Source organism: Aulostomus chinensis, chromosome 8 (assembly GCF_037954235.1).
Source record: "Aulostomus chinensis isolate RoL2024-O1b breed Wild chromosome 8, RoL_Achi_v1.0, whole genome shotgun sequence".
In the NCBI taxonomy this organism is placed as follows: Eukaryota; Metazoa; Chordata; class Actinopteri; order Syngnathiformes; family Aulostomidae; genus Aulostomus; species Aulostomus chinensis.
Genome location: NC_141327.1, coordinates 15,293,425 through 15,317,336, shown reverse-complemented (window position 1 = coordinate 15,317,336; position 23,912 = coordinate 15,293,425). Strand labels below are relative to the sequence as shown.

General features: G+C 43.0%; 1 protein-coding gene across 14 annotated transcripts in view; it reads left to right on the top strand.

The window, feature by feature from the left end:
* Window positions 1-23,691, top strand: part of LOC147257343 (nuclear factor 1 X-type-like) — a 145,698-nt gene extending 122,007 nt beyond the window's left edge. For 6 of the 14 annotated variants that reach the window (XM_086211193.1, XM_086211191.1, XM_086211192.1 and 3 more), the window contains 7 exons: window positions 170-297; window positions 3,052-3,126; window positions 7,513-7,641; window positions 10,721-10,890; window positions 12,549-12,696; window positions 15,995-16,083; window positions 18,903-23,690. In XM_086211193.1, coding sequence (XP_086067319.1) covers window positions 170-297; window positions 3,052-3,126; window positions 7,513-7,641; window positions 10,721-10,890; window positions 12,549-12,696; window positions 15,995-16,083; window positions 18,903-18,917 — 754 coding nt within the window. In that variant the 3' untranslated portion in view covers window positions 18,918-23,690. Of the gene's footprint in view, window positions 1-169; window positions 298-3,051; window positions 3,127-7,512; window positions 7,642-10,720; window positions 10,891-12,548; window positions 12,697-15,994; window positions 16,084-18,902 lie in introns of all 14 variants that reach the window. The other 8 variants (XM_086211195.1, XM_086211197.1, XM_086211190.1 and 5 more) reach the window with 7 other exon arrangements.
* Window positions 23,692-23,912: the final 221 nt, after the last annotated feature.

Below are 23,912 nucleotides of genomic sequence, written 5' to 3'. Positions count from 1 at the left end.
CCACCTGAAGAAAACCAAGTGCCTTTAAAAACAATTAATTTTATGATAAAAATGTTTTTGGACTTGGTCCAATTATTGCCTGCAATGATGAATTTTAAAAAATCATAACCCCTGTTTTTCTTCCTCCTGTTCTGCCTCCACCCACCAAACATCCTCTCCATGCCTTCAGCTCTACCAAGAGGAAGTCATTAGATGACAGTGAGCTGGAGAGCCCCACAGATGATGTTTTCTATCCTGGACGCTCACCTGCTGCCAGCTCATCCCAGTCCAGTGCGTGGCCCAACGACATGGACGCAGGTACCACTCTGTCCACCTTGCACCTGTCACCCACCTAAGCAAGCATCACCAAAGTTCTTTACACAATTGTCTGACCCACCCCCCACCCCCCTCACCAAACTAATGCCTCCATCTGACTTTCTCTTCTTCACACCCCACCTAAATCCCCAGCCATTCACTCTAAAATTATGAATAGAGCTGATCTCTAGGGTTGTCCTGACTGGCAATCAGATCGTTAATCAGTGATTGAATGGACAGATCACGATTGTTTTTTTTCCAGACGATTGGATCGGCCATTAACATTTAATAGGAATTTAAGAGGGTCGCCTATTCTCTACTATGTAAAATGGAACTGACTCCTTTGCACAATATCTTGCAACAGCCGTTTTGCACTCAACTCATCTCATGCTGCCATGCTTGTATTTTACACATTTTGCAAAAGCTGCGATTAACAAGGACTTGCAAACTGTATCAGTGGTGCTAACTCGATGCAGTTAGGCAGCCTTGAAAGGATTTTGAGTGCGCAGCATTAATGTCGCTATGTGGCTGTAAGCATTATTAGCTTCATATAAAAACTAACTCTGAACAGCAGACTTAGTATAACACACTGAAGAGTAAAGTCACATAGTGACATTTTATGAAAGCAACGTTTTGTCCGCCTATCCATCCATCATAATGGTTCCCGGTAACACGGACCAATTATTGACTCGGACTGTTTCTATTGTGGCTGTTTTTTATTTGCATCGTGTCTTTTCATTTGTATCGTAAATTTTTTTGGGGGGGGGGGGGTCGTGTCTTTTTTTATTTGCTTCAGGGCGTTTTCTTTGCCACAAACTCAACTTCTCTGTCCGCCACACTTGCCTCCTATAAATGATGTACCACTTCCCACCCTTCACACAATCGGATCGTAAATCGGTGATCTCCATCCAACTCACTCTGAAAATAGAGTGGATCACTCACCTCTACTAATCATCCATCCAAACCTTATAACCATCAAACACCTTTCTTCAGGCTTTATTACTGAGGGTACAAATAGCAACAGTGAAGACTTCAGCACCCAAAGTCCAAAGAGATGTTGAAAAACTATCAAATAATTTTTGTCAAAATAAGAGGTCTCATTGATCTGAAAGTAAAATTAAATAGACGAGGGTCTAGTATCCACAGTGTCTAAAATTACAAAGCAAAATATTTTAAAATGGATTATATAAATTGAATTTCGTCATATATTAGAAGGAACATACCAACTTTTTGGAAAATACCCTTATTTGCCGTCCTCCCCAGAGCCAGACAAGAAGATAGGTACCCCTCTCTCCTCTGTGACTGCAGTATAGAGTAGAGACCCTCACTGCTAGTTAGCTCAGCATAATGAATGGTAATAGATTGGTGGATTACTAACCTCAGTCTTCTCCGTTCATCTTGTGTATTGTTGTTTAAATAGGTAAGATTCAGACTCTTAGTTTGTCCTGAAGAAATCCTCCTCATCCTCTCTTAAAAAGTGCAGGAGGACAGCAAATAAGGGTATTTCCCAAAAAGTTGGCATCTTCCTCCAAGCATACGAGCCATGTAAGATTGAAATGAAATGGTTTTTGGATTTGTCTCGGACTAGCAATTAAAGTGTACCTGCCAAAATTAAGGAACCAGGAAGAAGCCAGGGTTCATTTTAGTCATGCAAAAGGAGAGAAAATATACTTGGCAACAAAATTGTTAAAGCAGTTATCACCCTCACCTTGTGGTGAAGCTGTTTCAATCTAATTGGAAGAGTCTCTTCCTTTGTTGTTTGGTAAACAGATTGAAAAGCATCAACATGTTACATAGCAGTCTGTGTCACTTTCACTATGACACCAGAAAACTGAATTCATAATGGATAAATGTTGCTAAATGTTATCCACCAAATAGTAGACACTGAGAATAGTAATTCTCACATGCACCAAGAATGCAGAAATTATGGCTTGCATAAGCCTGTGTAGAGTGGTGCAGAAATGGATCCCAAAACCTTGAATCATATATTTTAATGCATTGTTTAAAAAAAGGCAGTTGCCGACAAATGGCTGAAAAACATTACAAATGTCATCCCACTGTCAGCGAAACAAGCACTAAGTTAGGTATTATGACGCAGAAGTAATGTTTTCATGGCGTAGTACATCCATAGCATACATAATAGCCTGTAGAGCGTACAGAGTATCTTTTTTTACTTTGATCACATTTATGCTTCAAAAACTATAAAGTTTTCAATTGTGAAGATCTGGCGGAACAAAACAAGAAGTCACATAAACATTTGTTTGCCACAGCGGTTATTTTCAACAATGATGAAAAAAAATCCAGTGTCAAATTCCAATTGGGTTTTGATCAAGAGAACCCATAGCAATGCTACCTTTATGGTTGGCCGAAAAAAATGCATCATCGCAGTCCCACTCTATTGCTTTATGATAGTATTCCCATTGTTTTAGCACAGAATTAACCCCTTTGATTTTTGTACATCCCTCTCTTTATTCTGCCCCCTTGGTAGTCCTACCCCATCCCACCAACAACCCAGCAGCTCCAAGAAAAACCCTCCCCTTGTTACCTTCACAAGAATTCACTTTCTAGACGTTCTAAGGCTCATCCCCTACCCATAGTCACACTGTTAAACTGATGTTGTGTTTTATTTACCAGCCATTTACTACCTCTATCATACATAAATGCTCACTCTTAACGCTCTCACTTTCCCTCACTCTTTCTTTCTCTAGCTCACTCTTCCCCTATCTCATTGTTAACAATACCCTTCTCCACTTTCAGTGCAGCACCATTTGGCGAGTGTGCAGGAGAGGAAGATAAAACATGAAAACGATGGCGTGCAGTTTCCTTACCATGGTTAGAACAACATTGATTACACTCATATATATTTGCTATTTGTTAGCCTATTTGTAGCGCAGTCATTTCTCTGTGTATGTTTATATCTAATTGTGTGTGTGTGTGTGTGTGTGTGTGTGTGTGTGTGTGTGTGTGTATGCTATACATATATTGTATGTGTATGTTTGTGAGTTGAATGAATCAATAGAAGGGACTGTTAATCTCAGTAATGTTTAGTTATCAGATTGATGCCCTTGCTGCTGATCAAGAATGAATTATTTGACATTTCATTTCCAATGAGGTAAAGTGGTTAGATTGTTTTGGATTACCCAGTTTAAGCTTTACATTCTGTTTTAGACATGGAGCTACACACTTAAAATCCCTGGCTCTATCTCTCTGAACCCATGTCTGATTTACCAGTGGCATTTTAACTGGCGGATGTCATCACACGAACACCGACGACAACAACAGCAGGCACACACATTTACTGTGCATCTCCATCACACACATACTCACACTCTCTCTCTTACACACACACACGCATACTCTCTCTCTCTCTTTCTCTCTCTCCCTCACTCTCACTCACACACACACACACACACACACACACACACACACACACACACACACACACACTTGAGCATACAGTGTGACTCACTCATATACTGACAGATCTCTCGGACTGCTTGCACATGCACATATACTGTGTGATGCCCCCACACACACTCACACACACGCACGCACGCACACACACGCGCACGCACACTTCCCTCATAGGCAGACGTTCACACATTGAAACACACATGCTTACCATGCTCCCCACCCCTGCAGGTGTTTCGGTGCCTGCCTCGCCTCCATCTCTCTGTCGCTCCATCCCTCCCTCGCTTCAAATCCCTCATTAAGACGCTTACCGTCTGTGGATCAGAGGTGTAAAAGCCTTCCTCCCGCTCCCTTGCTCTTCCTTCCACCCTGTCTCCCTTCTGTCTAATTGAAAACATCTACAGTAGGAAGGACCCTGAGGAGGGAGGAAAGATGTCAGAGGAGAGAGAAGCAGAAGTGAATAGGAAAACTGGGAGGCAGGCCAGCGAGGAGAAGGGGACGTTGGTGTACTCAAATGGTGAAAGCTAATGAGAGATACGAGTTACCAGGATGTGAACTAGAGGGAGCCAAGAGTGCAAGTTAGGTTTTATCCATCTTCTCTGACTCGAGCCTCAGTGGCAGTTCTCCTGCTCCACTTAGCTGTAAATGTAATTAAGAGGCTGCTCATCAGAGCCACAACTGAGGCTGTTGCACGCCTTTGCTCACCGGAGCCTCACCTCCCATCGTTTTCCCCATCTCTTTTACTCACTAGTGCTTTCTCTCTCCTCCTGTCTCTGTATGTGCACCACCCCCTTACTCTCCAAAATGCAGCACACAGCCTCATGCACCTCCTAATGAGTTTGGCAAATAGAGGTGTAGAATAGCATGGAAATCTGGACCCTTTACCCAATTAATTTTCAAAATCTGAGATAAAATTACAAAGCCAAAAGCTTTGTAGCTTTCAGCCTTTTTAAATTTTTTTGTGGGGTTTGAAGATTATTTTGCAAGTACAAAAATCAAAACAAGGAGAGATTGAAAGGTATGGGAGAGTGATGAGGGAGCAAGTAGGCAGTGTGTGGTTTCCAAAGGATTCCACCTGCTACAGGCAAAGCTCATCTGGGAATTCATGTCCAGGTGGGGGTATGTAAACAGACACACACACACACACACACACACACACACACACACACACACACACACACACACACACACACACACACACACACAAACCATGTGCCTTTATTAAAAAAAAAAAACACTCACACACAGGTGCGCCTCTCTTGCTTTTCACAGCACCACCCTGCTGACTCCCTCATAACCAAATAGAGCACACATGTTTATGAAGACACACACAAAAACTGTTACATTCAGATACACTCATGATAAATTTCTACACACACAGCCTGCCCAGACCCACACTTGCACAGCTGAAGCATGGTCCCAGATGGTGTTTCCGTGTGTGTGTAGCCTTGGGATCCGTGAGGATGCTGGAGACATCTGCTCCACAGGGGCTCAAGGAGGGGTGGGGGAAGTTAGTGGAGGCAAGCGAAACAACCATGATTTCATATTAGTTCCAAATGATTGTGAAATACATCAGACACCAGAGACTCGTGGTGGTGGGGGCCTCGCTTGGTGCTCTGAGTTAGATGTTATAGGCCCTTAGAGGGCCATGGCTGGACTTACATATGTGGTTTAAATCATGGGAGATGGGAGAATTTCCTGACTTTCTTTGATTTGTTTAAACCCAAACTGTTCTTCTTTCTAATTGTGTGTGTGCGCGTGCGTGCGTGTGTGTGTGTGTATTTGTGTGTTTGTGCGTGCGTGCGTGTGTGTGTGTGTGTTTATGTATGCGTGCGTGTGTTTGTGCGTGCACACGTGCCTCAGTGGCGCATCTGGTGGCGGGCCTGTTAGTGCAAAGTGACAGAAGGGTCATCCTGCGAGCGCTTGATTGGTTGCCAGTGAAACACTGGGGCTTGCCAGCAGAGAATCAGTGCAGTTGTGGCACAAACACACACGTTAAGCAGATCTGCAGACTTCACAGTCTCTGAAGTGTGTTTCACGTTCCCTTGGCAATAGTGGCAGTGTGTTAAGTTCTTATATATCAATTTGAATCTGTTTTTAACACTCAATTTCAAATGCTTCTTCTGCATTCAATTATTCTTAAGTAATAGCACCTAAGACTATCTCTTTTAACCATAACTGTTTCATCTCTCACTTTCTTCCAAAGCTCCATCCTTCCAAGGTCTCCCCTCCAGTAAATTTCCTTGTTTAAGTCACTGAAGTCTGTTCTTACTTCCAGTTTGCTCCCACCAGTGTGACACTGTCATAGCTATCACTGCTAACTATTGGTGTCAGAAGTAGGATCAGGGTTGTCTTCATGCTTGGAATCTGTCTGACAGTACAATACGCCCCCAGACTCCTGCTACAGTTGGGGTGGAAAAAAAAGAAATATATGTCTGCTGAAGACATAAATGGTTCACACATATTCACTCCCACCTGCTTGAGACTTAACTCTTTCACACAGGGAGGGAAGGTTTTACACGCCCCCACACTACCATAGACTTTCACACGTCTCCAGCTGGAGAACTGAGGAGGAATCGTATTTTATGCCTTGTTTGATGCGGAGGGGCCACAGAAATAGGCTACAAAACAAGAGTCTAAAAAAGTTTAAAAGGAGAATATTATCACATCACTCACTTGTTACGAAGATTAGAGGAAAACTTATTGAACAAAAAATGTGTTTTTGCTTTTGTTTTTGTTTTTAATATGTGCTTTCGATTGTGTTCTGCCACTGAGTGTGTGTGTGTGTGTGTGTGTGTGTGTGTGCCCGAGATAATAACCATATTTAACATCTTATGACATTCCAATTTCATACATGTCGTCAGAGCAACGCATTGAAAAACAAGACACTGCTGCATTTTCACAGGTTCTGCTTTGCGCTCTCACTCCTTTGCTCCCTCGCATATTTTCATGTCTCCCACGTTCTTCTCGCCTCTCTCTCCCTCTTTCCGTCTCTCTCTGTCTCTCTCACTCTCTCTCTCTCTCTCCCTCTATCTCCTCTCTCTGTCCGTCTGCTTGTCTTTCGCACTCAGCAGCTGCCGTGTCCATACTGTACAGTTTGTGCTATTTCTGAATGAAGCCTTCTTCTCGTGCAGCCAGCCTCTGAGCTTCGCAGCAGCCAGACCACAACTAGCTGACTGTGGCTGCATGGTGGCCATGCTCATACACAGAGAAAGCCTGGAGTTGGCACCTGAAAAAGAGAGAGAAACCGAGAGAAAGAGATGAGACAGAAAAACATACAGTGGCACTGTAGAGGTTATTATAGCTACAGATGTGCCTTGGCTCTAAAACAAAGAGTAGTTTAATATTGGCTTCAGTCATTTTCCCCGTTTTTCCTTTGAAGACATGCACTTAGGCTATGAAATATTGCTTGGCCCATAACTCTGAAACTGAGAGTTGGGAATCCTATATATCTGAATGAGTTATTACAGCCTTGGAGCAACAAGGCTCTATGACGATCAGTCAAGATTTCTATGGGTCTTTTTTTTTTTTTATACATCTTTATGCTTTCTGATTGCATCAGTCCTCTGATTGACTCATTGAAATCAACAGGAGTGAATTATAAACAGTGACAGGGAACAATGCACTTCCATCAACCAATAATCAAATCAGAAAATCATCATTGTTTAAGTCCCCTTCATTAGAGAAATAAAATTCTTTTTTTAAGCATAGTCAATAAAATAAGCAACAATTTGTTGATTAAAACCACCTCTCTCTTTTCCTCCCTCTTCCTCCCACTTTTTTGTTGATCCCATTTTTTTTTGCCAGGACTGTCCTCGCCTGGTTCACTTAAGAAGCCGGGGAAGTTTGATTTCAACGCCCTGACTTCCCAGACGAGGTCCCCCCGCATGGCGTTCACACACCACCCGCTGCCTGTGCTGGCAGGAGTGAGACCAGGTGAGAGCCCTGCCATGAACCCAACAACCCCAACCCCCTTTTATAATCTGAAAAAGAGAGAGAAGGAAGGGGAGCTTGCCATATTTATACCCCAAACTCTCCTGCAAAAAAAAAAAGTCCATCATCGTGTGCCTAAGAATGAAAATGAAATTAATTTACCTCGCTGAGGAAGCAAATCAAAACTTTCCAATCCTGCAGTTGCAACTGCTGAGAAGCAACATGCCCACAGAGATTCACCTGTTCAGCGGAACTGCTATCATCACGGCTTGGCCTAAATTTCTCTCTCTCTCTCTTTCAGCCTCTTTTCATCCATCCATTTTTACCACCATCTTTGTGCCTGTGTGTTTTAATATTGTCATTGCATGGTACCATCGCTGCATCCATGCTCTTGTGACTGATTTGCCGTACATCTCACTGCTTCATGCATTTTAATCTGTTCATCCAAGGTTAATTGTATCTGTGAACTTTGAATGTATGTGCTTGAATTATTTTATTAGATTATGTTTCTTTGATACAGCAATTTCTGATTCTCATATAATAAACTTGATAGAATGGGTTGAGGTTCATGAAGCCATTAAAACAATATTGTTGTATAATTATATTTATACATTAATAATGCAAAAAAATATACTGACAATAGGTGCCAATATCAGGACTCCATTTTGGTTTCTTTGGCTTTAATTGTGGCTTAAATAAAACACGTTCAAGTATTTATTTGGTTTCATTGGATGAGTGGACAGAGCAATTACAATACATCCTAGCCCTTTTTAAAGTACACGTGAGAAGTGCAGCAACTCTTTAGGTAGCCTCCTGCATTTCCAAGGTCTTCTTTTGATTAAGGGCAAGTTGTCCTGCTTAGAGCATTTTGGTCCAATAGCACATCAAACATGGTTTCTCCATCTACAGTCAGAGAATTCCCAAAGTCTCTGGGATCTCAAGTTTGCCAACAAGTCCCTGTAGGCTTGTCTCACTTTTCAAAGGAATAAATATGTCCTCCTCTCCCTCTCTCATTCTATTTGTCTCTCAAAGGGATGGTTTGGTCCACCGCCAAACCACACCTACCATGTAAAGGTCATATGAACTCATCGCCCTTCATGTTGAAACGTATTGAATTTTACTTGCAGGGCTCCCAACTGTATATTTAGAAAATCTAGTGCATGCTGTCTCTTTAACCTTTAAGCCATGTTGGTTTGCTCAATAATACAAAGCACCAGATTGAATTTCACATTTTAATTGATTTCTAAAACCTCTGTTTTGTGAGTTAAAGAGGTACGAGGGACTCGCTCAGGTTTCTGTGTTCCCCCAACTGTATATGTGAACTGTTAGCAAATGTAATAGGTAACAGAGTGCAAAGATTTTGTATGGATACATTTGTGCATGTACTCACAGAAGCACACATGCAAGCATGTGTAAATTTACACTCTTGTGGAGGACTCTGTGCTAAAATGGCTGCTGTCCAAATGGAATGTTCCTCTGAGGCCTTGGTTCTATAAAGAGACTGGGGAATGATGGGAGAGAGGGGATTAAAAGAAAGATGTGGGTAGACAGACAGGGGAAGATGCAGTTAGTAACCATGGCCTGCCTTGGATGGACTGAAACTGTTAGCTCCTTTTGTATAGGTCTAGTGACTGTGAATGTTCAGGGGTAAGGGCTGGATGGTTTATGTCCTGTTGTTGGCTCTGGACTGACATGGAGAGCTGCCAGAATGACTGTTGTCTGATTATACTCAGCTAGAGAGTCCGTCATTGTGGCGGGATTACACACATACACCAATATACATACAAAGACACATGAAAGCTGCAACAGACAGCGCAAACACATTCATATAGATCTAATACAGAACCAGAAATGCACATTTAAGTACAGAAAAATAGACACATCAACACAGACCAAAAACAACATGGGGACACCAATACAGAAAACACAGAAACAGTTTGTTACTTACACACTTTGTGAACACAGTATACACAGGAGACAGTAGGTGACAGACATAATCACAGATGCTTGTTCGCCAGGCTCCCTTCACCTAGCAGCTTGTCTCTTTAGTTTGGTGTGCCAAATCACCAAAGCCATAGAATTTTAGAAGACAAGACAGACAGTGGAGCCTAGTTTGTGTGTGTGTGTGTGTGTGTGTGTGTGTGTGTGTGTGTGTGTGTGTGTGTGTGTGTGTGTGTGTGTGTGTGTGTGTGTGCGCGCGCGCGCGTTTGTGTGTGTGTGAGTGTGTGGCTGGCTGGCTGGCTGACTGGCTGGCTGGCTGGCTGGCTGACTAATGTCTCCAGGAGGCGTTTTGTGGTTGGTTGAGAGCGGAGGGGAGATTCTCTCTGAAGCTTCAAACTACTGGGCAGAACCCCACACAGCAAGGATGTGCTGCTGATTGATTACACATCACTGACAAGCAATAAAACAAAAGTGGAAAAACCCTCTGTGTGTGTGGCTCTGTCATACCCCAGTGGTGTGTGTGTGTGTGTGTGTGTGTGTGTGTGTGTGTGTGTGTGTGTGTGTGTGTTCGTGTTCGTGTTCGTGTTCGTGAAGCACAAATGGAGAGAGAGCAGAAGGCAGATAATACTATAACACACTCAAGCATGTATGGGACTATGAAAGTGTGTGCGTGTGTGCTTGTGTGTACGTAGTGATGCCAGGCTTACAAGATGTACGGGGAAATCTATCTGGCTGATTTATATAGTGAGTGGGACCAGATGTTACCCAATAGCCAGGGATAATGGCAGTCACTCAGTTGTGTGCAGACACAGCTTCAATCAAGAGAACATCCCCACTATTTTCTGTGTTATGACAATAATAAGCTGAGTGACGAAAGGGTCTTTGTTGCCAGCTGTGTTGCTGCTTAGTTATAGCATATGCATGTCTTAAACACCACATCATAGGTTTGCATGTTAATGTATGTAATATCATAGTGTGTAATGTATTATGTACAGTATGCTCAACATCTGTGCTGTGATTGAGTAGAAACAACAGAATCACCAAGGTGTATTTTCCCAACTTTTGATTTTTGCTCTCCTCACATTCTTCTTCCTCCTGTCCTGTTCCTGTTTCCTGTCCCTTTTATCACCTCTCTCCACAGGGAGTCCCCGTGCCTCAGCCTCAGCTCTGCATTTCCCCTCCTCCTCTATCATCCAACAATCCAGCCCTTATTTCACCCACCCCACCATTCGCTACCATCACCACCAGGACCCGCTTAAGGAGTTTGTGCAGTTTGTGTGCACTGACGGCCCGGGACAGCCAAGCGCACAGGTAAGTGAACTTTGCTTTGGCTGGATTTTGGATTAGTTCAGTTTGGTATTATTAAATATAAATTTAGAATGAAAGATAGGAAGATTGTAATAGTAAAACAGCACTGTAGTTATACACAAAATGATTGTTGCATTATTTATTATTTATTACATTAAAAACGTGATGAAATGTCAAGGGGGCAGAGGCCTGGGAACATAGTAATTATTTTAAGTCAAGCCAGTTTACAAGACTAGAAATAGTGTTATAGCAAAAGATTAACTAGAAGAAGACAAGATGAAAACAATCAAGGAGTGAGCCCAAAAACATCTGGGTCACCGTAGGTTCAATGTATAGTGTTATACGATCCCACAATGCCAGCAAGCTTTTTGGGCAGGGGAAGATGGAACAGCCAGGTACTTGGGTAATGGTCAGCAGTTGTGATTCAGGTGGAGAAATACATTTATAGCACAACAAAAAGAAGCAAACCAAAACAAGTTGGTAAGTATGGGATAAATATATTGCAAGAGGATCAATTAAGGGAAAGACATTTAAGAAATGGTGAACTCAAGCAGTCAGACCTGCTGGTGTGGTCAAAGCTGAAGAAAAAGTGCTCAGGCTGCAGATCTTCAACTCAGGGCAAGATCGATTGAGGTACATCCGGCTACTGAGGATTTGCAGGCAGATCAAGATTAGCTTGGTTTGGAGACTAAGCTATCCAGGAATGGGACCAGAAGCAGGTATTTAAGTGTACAGATTTATTCCAGTAGCTGTTTAACGAGTCCTCGCTGTTCCAAGCTCCTGTTCTCCAAACAATGAGAGTAAAAGGCTGGAGTACAATACATGGTGGTATTATCAAGTGTTAACACTGGGTATCAGAAGAAGTGTGGAAGCTAGTGAGGTGTTGCGGATATGGAGGAAACTGTGCCTACATGGATCAAAAAAAGGGGGGGGGGGATCCTGAAACAGTTTTTTTGATATTTTGTGGGCCTAATTTAGTGAAACTAGGAAGGAAGTGTATCCATGATAACAGTCGACCATCCTGAAAGCTAGAGTATCAAACATCGCAACAGATGCTCACTATACTTGTGGCTTCTTCTGGATTTTGTCAGAATGACTCTGACATACGTTCACTAAGGTTTAGGCTGCTGGCTGTACTGTAAACCTCTACTGCAAACTTGTCCTTCTGGGCGACTTTGAACCCACTTATCAAATTCCTTTGTTCTAGTTGCTTTGCACGATTAAGACACAAAACACAGAAATCCATGACGCACCAGGCATTAGACACTAACCCATGCACATTTACATTACTGATTGATGAAACTCTAACATTCCACTATAATTACCTCCCCAGTAGACAACTCAGATTTCCCCCTCGTGTCAAACAATGTTCATCACTTTTCCCTTTCTTATTTACCTCATTATTTTTAGATTGTCTAATATTTTTGTTTACTTTAAGTTTGGTGAACTCTCTTGTCCCTGTTTGTGTGAGTGTGTGCGCGTGTGTGCGTGTCTTTTAGTATACTCTGATGTGTTTCCCCTACTTGTGTGCATGCTGTTGGCATCTGTTGAGATATGTCTTACCCTTGGATGTTACTCTGTGAATGATGTGCCTGGCTCCCTGTGCACTGTATTATATCGGGGTGTATCCTGCTCACCCTGTCTGTATGGTCCGTCTGCAGCCTAATGGAGGTGGCCAGAGCAAAATGCCGGGCTCCTTCCTGCTGCCCCCGCCACCCCCAGTGGCACGCCCTGTGCCCCTCCCCATGCCCGACTCTAAAACCATCAGCACGCCCACTGACGGTGGACTCAGCTCACCCGCATCTCCGTGTAAGTCACTCCCCTCTCCCACTCCCCTCCACAAACCCCCCATTACTGCCCCAGTCTCCCCACAGACTTATCATAGAGGCCAGTCCAAACCAATTTCCCATAGGCTGGTTATCTCTTAGCTGGCAGATTAGTTGTCCTCCTTTCCAAGCAGTCCTTCATTGGTTGTGTTAGACTGATTACACATGTAGATACAGTCAAGTCCCAGGATTTATGTGCAGTTAGCACACAATTGGAGCACTCTATATAATATTGTACTTCATCCGCACATATTTGGCATTTGTACAATGGCTACCTCTGTAGTTTTTCATAGCTCGGCCATTAGCTAACCATCTGCTTCATTGCAGACTGCTCAGTCAAACTCTCAGCAGCCCCTGGAGCTTGACTCACCTTATGGACTGTACTGTACTGTACAGGAAAGTTCCAATTCTGTCAAGGCAGACGCCACGCCTTTGCCAAACCGGAGGTCCTCTTTCAAGTTCGTCTGTATCTCTCGCTCTCACTTGCTCTCAAGTTCCATCTCTTTTTCTCTCCTGTCTTTGGAAACCTCCGAAGCACCTCTCTCGATGCTTCCTCTTTCCTCAAAATCTTTTTATTCTCTCTTTTTCTCTTGCTCTCTGGTGTTGGGTTTCCTGCTAGCACCACAAGAGGCAGTGTACTCTTGCTCCTTTTTGATGTGTTTTGTAGTTCGGGTGGGAGCAGAGCAGAGCAGGGCCCTATGCACGTTGCCTCTGTAGCCACAAGCCTTTGATCAACACAGACTTTGCATGTCTGTCTGTGACAGAGGCAACATAATCTACCCCCTTCTTTCATTTCTTTTTTTGCTCTCTTTTTTTCTTTATTTGATATATCCTCATATTCTCCTTTCTTTGTTTCTTTTTCCCTTCAGTTCTCTCTTTTTTCTTTTTAAAGGAACAAAATTAGGGCAGTTGGCGTGGACTCCAAAAAAAACATCATGCCCCACTTCACCCACCAAATCCCCTTGCCACTTTCACACAAACCTCATAACAATTAAAATTGAGAACATAGAAATCACAGCAGAACAACCCAGTCTGTCTAAACAGGAATGAAATCAAATCAATGATTTGTGCTACACTGGGGGAGCGGGAGAGAGGAGTGTTATCAGAGAGTGTTGAGGCTTTGGTTGGTTGCACCCAGACAGGTGCAGTGCAAGAGTCGGGCCACGGGAGAGGCACACCAAGAGGGGGCACTGGACGGAGCAACCGGGGCACCTTCTCCTTTTGTTTTGACTTTTTCTCCTCTTCCTGTCCTATCAACCTTTCCTCCCCTCCCCCTTCCATCTCTCTCAGACTGACATGTCACTTTATTTATTTATATGAGTACATTTATATAAATAAATACACTAAGGGTGCTCCGATCAGGATTTTTGGATCACTGATCATTTAACACAATATTCGCCAATACGGATCATCGTTCACTGGGTTTATTTGAAGATTTTGATTCATCATATAGCAGTATTCATTTATTTCAATTTGATTAACAACATTTAGTATTCAAATTAAGAGATGGGGAAGTACCATTAAGTGACCACTGTTTTTTTGATGGCAGACACTGCAGCACCACCACCTCTCTCTCTCTTCGCAGCCTGTGCTTTGTTAATATTTGTGAGCAGCTTAGACTTTACAAAGTTTGTTTTTCTTAGGAATTAAATAATTAAAATCTTAAGAAATAAATATAAAAAAATTTAAGTTAAATATAGTGAGGCAACACAAATCAATTCCAATAGAACACCCACAGGGCCTTTATCACTTTACTCCAACTGTAGAGGATATAAATACTGCAACAACTAAGACTGTCCATAATATTGTTTGAGTCAGTCAGCCCTCAATTCTTCTCCCAAAAGTTCAACATTGGACATAACAGTACACTCAAACTCCAAATGTCTCTTGTGAAGCTGATTGGAATGATGTCCTTCAGAAGGCTGTCCACATGTATGGACACAGTTAACTTCGCCAGAGAAATCTCCATTAAATATTTACGTCCTAGAAGAGTGTAATGTGGATCCAGATAATACATCAGTCATCTGAAGCTCTCGTCTTCCACAACAATGGTTGGTGATCAAGGCAGATAAATTCCATTTTTCTCTAAGTTATTTGCTATCCTTGCTGTGAAGTTGCTGTTGTTGCAACATCTCCACTGCTGACAAATTAGATTCACCGGAGGTGCTAAGCAGTTCTACTCTTTCTCTTATTAGCCACAAGCTCCAAAACCCCACATACAAATGAACATGACCAACCTTTAAGTGTATTGCGTTCATGATGTTTAATGTCTTTTGTCTTGTTCCTCCATGAGGGATTTTCCTCAAACACAACCTGCAAATAGCAATTTCATTATCTATTTCAGGCACCTCGATAAACTGCCAGGCAGGAGACGTAATTTTCACAGCACATAGAGAAATTGTCTTGCACGTTTTGCATCTTCTGATCAGCCTTTATAGTGATGGCGGATCAATTATTTTGAGCCCATATCGTCAGATAACAATCGGCAGCTGATCAATCAGAGCATCCTTATAAAAGACTTTTCTCTTGCCAGTGACTGTTATCACTGTATTTTTCTCGTACTCCCTATAATTCTGTAATTACAATCATAAAAACACACACATATTCGTATGAATCCCACTGACGCATCAGTTTCCAGCCCTGTCACTACCACCCCCACACATCCCCATGCCCTCAACCTCACTCAAGCCAGTTCTACTCAGTCATGTTGGAGTCCAGTGAGCACAACTGCCCTAAATTTGATCCCGGGGCACCCCTGAACGGTGTCATTTTGTAGGCAAGATGCTCCTCTTAACCCACTAAACATAAATGAAGCATTGGTTACCACTGGCGATGAATCCAATTCCTCTACTGGTCACCCTGTTATTATGTCGACAGTGAGTCCTCAGTGGTATTCTATGATTACGAGTCAGGGGCTGCTGAGGATGATCAGTAACTAACGGCCATATTTGGGGGAAATAGATTCCTCATGTTAGTACTATTCATTACAGACTGTATGTCCCCTTGTTGACCACAGATTACATGGATAAGAGAAGGAACATAACAATTAACCTGCCCGCAACATGAAGAAATTCTCTTTATGACTAATAGGGCATCAGTATCCCTGACCCTCACTGTCTGTTCCTGATAATTCATCTGACAGTGATGTCTAGTCCCCTAGTGAGTTCATATTAGAATAAAATACTCAGATAATGATGATAAGAGCCTCAGACTCTACTATGAGCTCGGTGTGGATGTGTGTGTGTAAAAGCATGTACACACTTGTCTTTCTCTGTTTATAGCATACTCCACGCCAGGCTCCACAGCTCCCAACCGGTTTGTCGGCATCGGAACACGGGACAACTTTCTGAATATCCCCCAGCAGACTCAGGTACCCTGCCAGCATCCCTCATTTAATTATAACATCCACTCCTCCGCCTCTCCCTCCTCTGCCTTTGCCTTTTCTTTTTACTTTTCCCTCATCACTCGCTGAAAGCGTGACTCCTGCACAGTGCTCATGTTGTTTTAAAGTGCAGCACTAATGTAGACATCTTGGGGTTTACAGGGACAAGCATGTCATTCAGAGTGACAGCCGTGATGCAGCGATACTCAGACAACGGTAGCATTGTCCAATCAGTGGCTCAGCTACTGGCGCTAATGTGTATCAACTGAATGGATGTTTCTCCTTTTTGGTTGTTGGGATGACATCTGTTGTCATCTTTAATTCTTGCCTACATCTTTTTGAAAACGTTTAAATCTCAATTCAAGGTCAACTTCACAGCTTTCAATGGGCACACAAAGTCATTTGTTCACTTTTCATTATCAGTCTGTCAACACACAAACTTTGCTGTTTTAGAGACGTTCTGTTCGTCAAATTTTGAGTCTTAACACCACTGCTTATGCTCAAATTCTCTCATTGAAATTTTTTTGTTTATTTGAATTGACATTGTTCTCGTCCACACCCAACACATTACTGTGAAATGCTTGCAGAAGGACATTTTCCAAGGCCAGGTCTACAGATTTGTTTAATCATTTGTTTGCAAACTTGCACACCTACTGGATTCAAAGTGTTGCCCATGTATCAAGGTCTTACGTTTCAGTATTGGTTTACAGTCTCTGTACCACAGTAGTTTCCCCACAGTGAATGTAAACAGTGCCAGTTAGTTTTCAGCTTCAGCAGTGTTGATTTATCTCCGCTTGGCCCCACAGTGTGTATTAGTACAGCGTGTGAGGCCAGTAGTGCGCTACATTGTGGTTTCAGCATTGGCTGTGCTCTGCTGCTGGGCTGCAGTGTCTTGGGCCTCCTCCATCACCAACACAACTTTTCTCATTAGGGGCTAACCGCACCTGCCTGCAGCCAACTCGGCTCTCCTGTCCTCCCCACACATGGAAACAATCTGCATTCCCCCAATTGCATCCACAGCCCACCCTCCCTCCCTCTTTCTCTCTTTCACTCTCTCGCTCTCCCTCTTTTCTCCTCCTGCTGCTCCCTCTTGTATTTTCAAGCTCCCCACCTGCACCACTCTCCCACAGATGTAGCCCTGGCACTGCACGGACATCCAGACTGTCCAAATGTGTGTGAGCGCATATTGCACGCATGTACATATACTTCCACTCTGTGCCAAAATCCTTGCCCTTCACTTTCCCTCTTAACAACAGGGTCTTTACAACAGCTTACATCTGTTCAGAATGCTTATTATCTGCTGCTTATCAAACATTGAAAAAATGTCTACTTGGAGCATTTCTGTCGGATTTATGACACGCACAGCAAGAATCTGGGCGCTGGTGTCGACTGCTCCCAGTTAGCTAAGCCTAGTAGGTCAGTAACAGCCCCAGCCCCAGTGAGTAACAGAGGTCTCTGCCTATCCTGCTGTTCTCTGGCATATGGAGAGGTTCAGACCATAGCCCTGCCAGCCCGCCTCAATGCCTGCTAGCCAACTAGCCATGACAGAGGGAGTGCGTTGTCCCACTGCTGTCAGGACAAGAAGCAGAGAAAAGCTGGTCTGAGGAGCTCTCTGGTGGCGAGAGCTCAGCTATGCAGGGAGAGAGGTTGGGATAGGGGAGTGTGCTTAAAAAAGAGAGGGACTGAGAGCAAGGGAGAGAAAAAAGAGAGGAGGGAGTTAGTTGAAGCTCACTGCACTCCACAGTCACGTCCCGGCTGTCTCGTTGCCCGCAGCAACCAGACATGATGTCATAGGCAGTTGAACTTGGACTTGAAGGGGGGTTAGAGAGAGGGGGGGGTCACTTTCCACTGCCAAGGATTACATTGGAAGGCCTGGAGTAAGAGAGAAGGAGAGAGAGGAAAAGAGAAGGGGGTTAAGGGAAGTCGAAGCCAGAAGGAGGAGTTATCTACAAGCACCAAAGAATCATGGGTAGGAAAGATGGATAGAAGGGATAGAGGAGGGGTAAACTTTTTTGGATGGGGGGGGGGCGTGCTCAAATGGAGGAAAGCTTGCTGGTAAAGGTGGGGTGAGTTGCTGCACTCCCCGGGCCGGGGCCGGTGGAATGTCAGCCGCAGCCACATCGGCTCAGCCTGCACCAAAGCTTCCTCTCTGCCCTCTTATCAAAGAGAGAAACAAGATCCCTGGAGTAGCCACTCTTGATAATGTCGCAAACTGAGACCACTCGGCTTACTCGCTGGATCACCTTACATATAAACTAGTAGCATGTGACAGAGCCGTTACAGTCCCGTGTTGGTAGTTCGGTACAAAACCTGCTGCCCTTGTGCTATTAATAGCACCGAAGTAACACAAGGGTTTTTAATGAGGAAAAGCTTGAGTCAGCCCTCTTTAAAACAGCAAGTGGTGAAGCTGAGGTAGTTATTGTGTGGGACAGCTGACTTCAGCAAATACTGAATGTGAGAGGGAAGTAAGGTCATAGATGGACACCTAGTGGTGGTAAAATTACCTGTCTTAGTGCCTCCCAACCATTAATCTGTCATTCCCTGAAACAACTAAAAAAAAGCCCTCCTGTTCGTGATAGCTGGATGGTAGAGGAGATGATATTATCCAGTCAATCTCTAATAAATAAAGTAGGATTTGGTTTCTGTTATTTGCACCATGTTTCCAATTTTACTGTCTGTTCTCACACTCTGTCCTTTCACCTCAACCTGTGTGTGTGTGTGTGTGTGTGTGTGTGTGTGTGTGTGTGTGTGTGTGTGTGTGTTCATGTAATTTAGATATTAATTTGATGTCCTTTTCTTCTCCACAGTCCTGGTTCCTCTGACAAGGCCTCGACGAATCAACAGCTAAAATTGTGTCATGTAAATTGGAAAACAAACACATCACCGCTGATTATAAACAGACTGCTGACACTGAAAAGTTTCTCTCTTCGCCAACACTATTCAAAGTACTACTACAGAACCCGAAAAACCCCACACCACCCCAACTCAACCTGATTTGAACAGGAGCGCTCATCCCCCTCAGGCAGGAGGCTTCAATGAGACGGAGTGGACAGACTCAGAATGCAAGAGGAAGATGAGGAACTGTCTCACGCACCATAAGATATTAGAAAGGAAACACAATACGGCAACCTGACAAATGACCAATTATACATTTGTTGTTTCTTTTTTTATTATTATATTATTATTATTTTCATTTTGTTGTCTCCACCATGAAACTCCATGCATTGGCTAGGAGATCCAAAAAAAACAAACCATAACAAAACTAGTAGTGATAAATGATGAAGTCGGATGTGCAAGTTCAACAGATCACCACCCAGATTGCACGCCTCCATACCTGTGTTATTTTCTCCAGGTGCCACTCACCTCACCACAACACCCCACCTGGAGCTCACCACCGCCCAGGGTCGAAACCAGAACCACAGCCACATGCCTGCGTGTCGCCACACTCTGCCACCTCATTCGCTCGGCCCTGAGACTCTCTCATTTCTGATTGGCCAATTAACGGTGACACCATCCAATGGTGTGACATATATGCACTAAGTGGCTGGTCTTTGTTTACCTGTCGAAGTATCAGGGCGTCTTGCTGTGGGAGAAGTGACAGCCAAGAGGCAAGTGCGAGCGAGTGAACACACGACAGTCATAACACTAACACTACATGTGCTCTTTCATCCCCTCACCTATGCACTATTATTTTCTAATAAGGGATGAACAGAACTGCACATTGATGGTCAGATAAGCGATTAGAGAAGTGAGTCGAGGCTGGCTGCCACTACAGAGATGCGGCTGTGCTAACAATCAAGCCCTGACATGCAGCACGTACACACTCACACACATACATACAAACACACCCACAGACGCTCACAGGCTTGCGTAGAGTACATACAGACCATCCTCTCCAAAATAGTGTATCACACAACCACTCATGATGTCATCTTTTTACTATTCATAGACATGAAATTTAATTTACAGTAACACACACAGCATGCGCTTCATATATTCGCTTTCATTTAGTTTGTAGGTGTTTTCTTGTGATTTCTTCTTTTTCTTGCCAGATTTGGTTTTGGTTTTTGTTTCACTTGGATTGTTTTAAACTTCTCTTGCATGTCATAACATCTTTTTTCGACCTTTAGTTTGCAGTAAAATGCTTAGTATCATGCCCGGATTCCAGCGAAACAGTACCAGCAGTTTCTCTAATCTAGCACGTATGGACATCACACACATCCCCTTGCATTGCTTCACCCTGTATAGTCCAGTCACAGGAAAACCAAGAGGAACACACACACACACACATACATATAAACACACACACAAGTAGCACACTAACACCCACAACCTGACACAAAATGATAAAGGGAAGCCTTTAAATTTGGTTCTCCAAAATGCCTTTGTTAATGGTTTTTCATTCACTTAAGATTTGTCTTTTTAATTTGAGATATTTTTTCTATGTACATGTTCACATAAAAAAATTTGCTATTGGTATTATTTTCATCATGACACAATCCAACGAATGCCGACCTCACAAAATAACTGGACTGCCTAGCTGTTGGTTGTATTTTGCAGGGATAGTAAGCAGGCCTGAGACCCTCTTCTCAGCCTCTCTAGTGACATTAGCTCTATGTACTAAAACATATATCAAAACTATAACAATATATGAAAGTGCCTCTGTATTCCCTTCATGCAATTAGTAATAAACTTGACTTCAGGTTCTCTTCCCACATGTAAGCTAAGTGCATGGTGCATGTGACAACCATTGGCCCAGGACAGATCTTTATAGACGACTGCAAACCTTTTTGTTTTTGTAAAGACAGAGAGAGAGATCTTATACATATATATTTATGATATATGCTCCTTTTTAACTTTTACTACATGAGCTGGTTGGCAGTCTAGTTATTTTCTGAACTCTCATCCCACCAACACCAACACCAACATCACCAACCCCCCCCCCCCCCCCCGCCTCCCCTCCAATGTTTTGGTAACATCACCTTACTGTTAGCAGTACAAATCAAACGACACACGCCACCGCCATCTACAGCGCAGCATTCTAATACCTAGATGAAAATGTCAAAAAAAAAAATTGACAGTAGGATTGAAGAAAAGTGTTTGTTTTTTGATGGAAAGTATTATTATTGAAAAATATGTGTCGATTGAGCCACGTGCAATGCATTGGGTAGATCATTGTGTTTGTCTGTTAGAGATTTTTAAGAAAGCTAAGAGAAAAGAGAAAAAAAAATGTATTTGTCTCAAGTCCATAAGCTCCGGGACTCTAAACTAGAGGGCCATGAAAAATCCTAGTCTTTGTAAGTTGGGGGTATTGTTTTTATTTCCTTTGTCTCTTTTTTAATGTTTTATGTGTAATCATTTGTTTATAAAAATGTGGGAGGGCTGAAGGAAAAAAATTATCTACACAACTTCAACAAAAAAAAAATCCTCTATCATCAGATGAAAACTGGTGCTTTCACACTATAAATCACATTCAGAACTATTATAAATGAACAAAAAAAAACAGACCATTTAGGAAACAGCATTATTCCTCTCTCTATTTGTATTCTTCTTCTATTTGTATTGAGTGGGGGGAGAGGTTCCTATTCCTTAAGGTTGTGACACAAAAGGCATTTTGGTTCAACCTTTAGAAAAAAAAACAAACAACAACACACAAATCTTTACTGTCAAGCCGAAGAAAACGTCAGAAAAGTTATGTTCAGATAACTTTCACCCATGCACTGCCTGAAACTCACCAGCAAAAATAATCCTAATGATAACGATCATGATAAACCCTCCTGATTAAGCTCCTTTTGATCATTGGCGTAAAGACATGACAAGTCCCTCCTGTAGTCTTGGAGATGCTTCACATCCACAAATCTTCTATTCCCTCTGGATAAATGAGGTCTGAACCATTTATGAAATAGGAAGCAAGGCGAGCCTCTCCCCTGTCCCCCTCCTGCTCCTCCTCCTCCTCCCCCTCCTCCTCCTCCTCTGTAAATGACTCTTATAGTGCTTGTGCTGTAGTGTATAGTTTCCCAGCAGTTAAAGGTTGTCCCTTGAAAGTGCCTTTTGTTCACAGACTCCATTTTGTAATCCAGATCACCCTTCTTCTTCTCCTTTTTTTTTTTCTTTTTTCGGAATGGCTCCAGGTAGCAGGTTGCCCCTGAGTGCCGCGAGGAGGCAAAAAGGCCATTCAGCGCTCAGGGACAACTTTTTCCTCTGCCTTTGAAATGAGCTCCCTCCATGTACCTCCCCCTATATCCTCTCTTCCTTTTCAAAGCTGTATATATATATGTATACATATATATATAGAGTACACAAGGAAACTGGTGTGAATTAGTTATTTACTTTTTATTGATAAATGATGACAAAAATTTTCTTTTGAAAAGGCAAAAAAACTTGTTATTGTTCAGCTCTTGCTTTTTTTCTTCCCCTCTGTCTCCACTGTCTGTTTTCTCTTAGACACTGGAGTAGTCTGTAAGTGTGTGTCCGTCACTCTCCGTCTCTCTCGCTCGCTCTCTCTCTCTCTTCCTCTCTCTCTCTCTCTCTCTCTCTCTCTCTCTCTCTTCCTCTCTCCCGCCCTCTCCGCTGTTGGGAGGGTGAAGAAAAAAAAAATATTGCCGAAAAACTTTTGTCTGAGCAGAATGCAGTTAGCTCACATGTTATTCTTGTCTGTATGCTTCACATTGTATTACCATACCCATCTCTTCAGCTTCTCCATTCAACAGCTAATGTAAGTGAACAAATTACGCTGACGGGCTTTTGGGGGTGTCCTTGGGTGGGTTAGGAAGGGACGACAGGGTTCAGGGGTTTGGGTTGAAGAAGATGATTTTGGGCTCGAGAAAGTTGAGCTTCGGGATGTCGGAAAAGGGGCTGCTTTTACTAGGATAAGAGTTTGCTCTTTTGTTATTTATTTTTGGCTTTGTTTTATTCCCCCCTTTTTATTTTTGTTTCTTTATAATTTGGATTTTTTTTTTTTTTTTTTTTTATATTTGCTATCAGGGTATGCTGTCATTTAGGCTCTTTTTGAGGACGCCTTGGACTGTAAATGAAAGCTACAAGCACCTTACAACCGGACTTGTCCTGCATGAGGCTGAAAGGAGGGGGTTGCATTTCCAGGACATATCCCACATGCCTTCAAATCAATCTCTTCAAGTGAAGTATTATTGTTAATGGTGGGTTTCACACAGTCAAACCCTCAGCAGTATTAGCCACTTACAATACGCCAACCAGATAAATACAAGGCCAGCATGAGCCCGATCTCTCAGATTTTGAGGGTTCAGAAGTCCCTCCATTCGTCTCCTCTGACCACCTCATGCTGGACTGCTCCAGGTCTTTGTTCTGTTGTTTCTTTTATCCTTGATCTTAAGCGTGTATGGTTACTGGTGTAATAGGCAGCACCCTCAGCCCCCTGACTCCCAGCTCTTCTGTGGCTCTGTCTACGCCCTCAGCGCAGCACCACTTCTTTGTGAGAACACCCCCAGAGCTCTAGGTGAAATGCATGTGTTAATTACAGTTTCTTTTCCATAAGAAGAAAAACACAGTTTGAGAAGAGCAGCACCTGATTGAATAAAAAGGATGTTCTTGACTGTACCAGCCTGCCGTGCCATGTCCTTCTTTCTGCTTATTAGCAAACACCTGAATACAAACCGCGATATAACAGACTTCATTAATAAGAACAAGACAATGAACTTTGTGTGTCCCTGGAGGGAGAGGAGACTGCAGTGCTATGTGATGGCTTTTGATATAACAGGAAGTTACTGCTATCAGAAATTTGACTATTTGACTCATTGGATCGGGCTGCACGGTGGTGCAGTGGTCAGCACTGTCGCCTC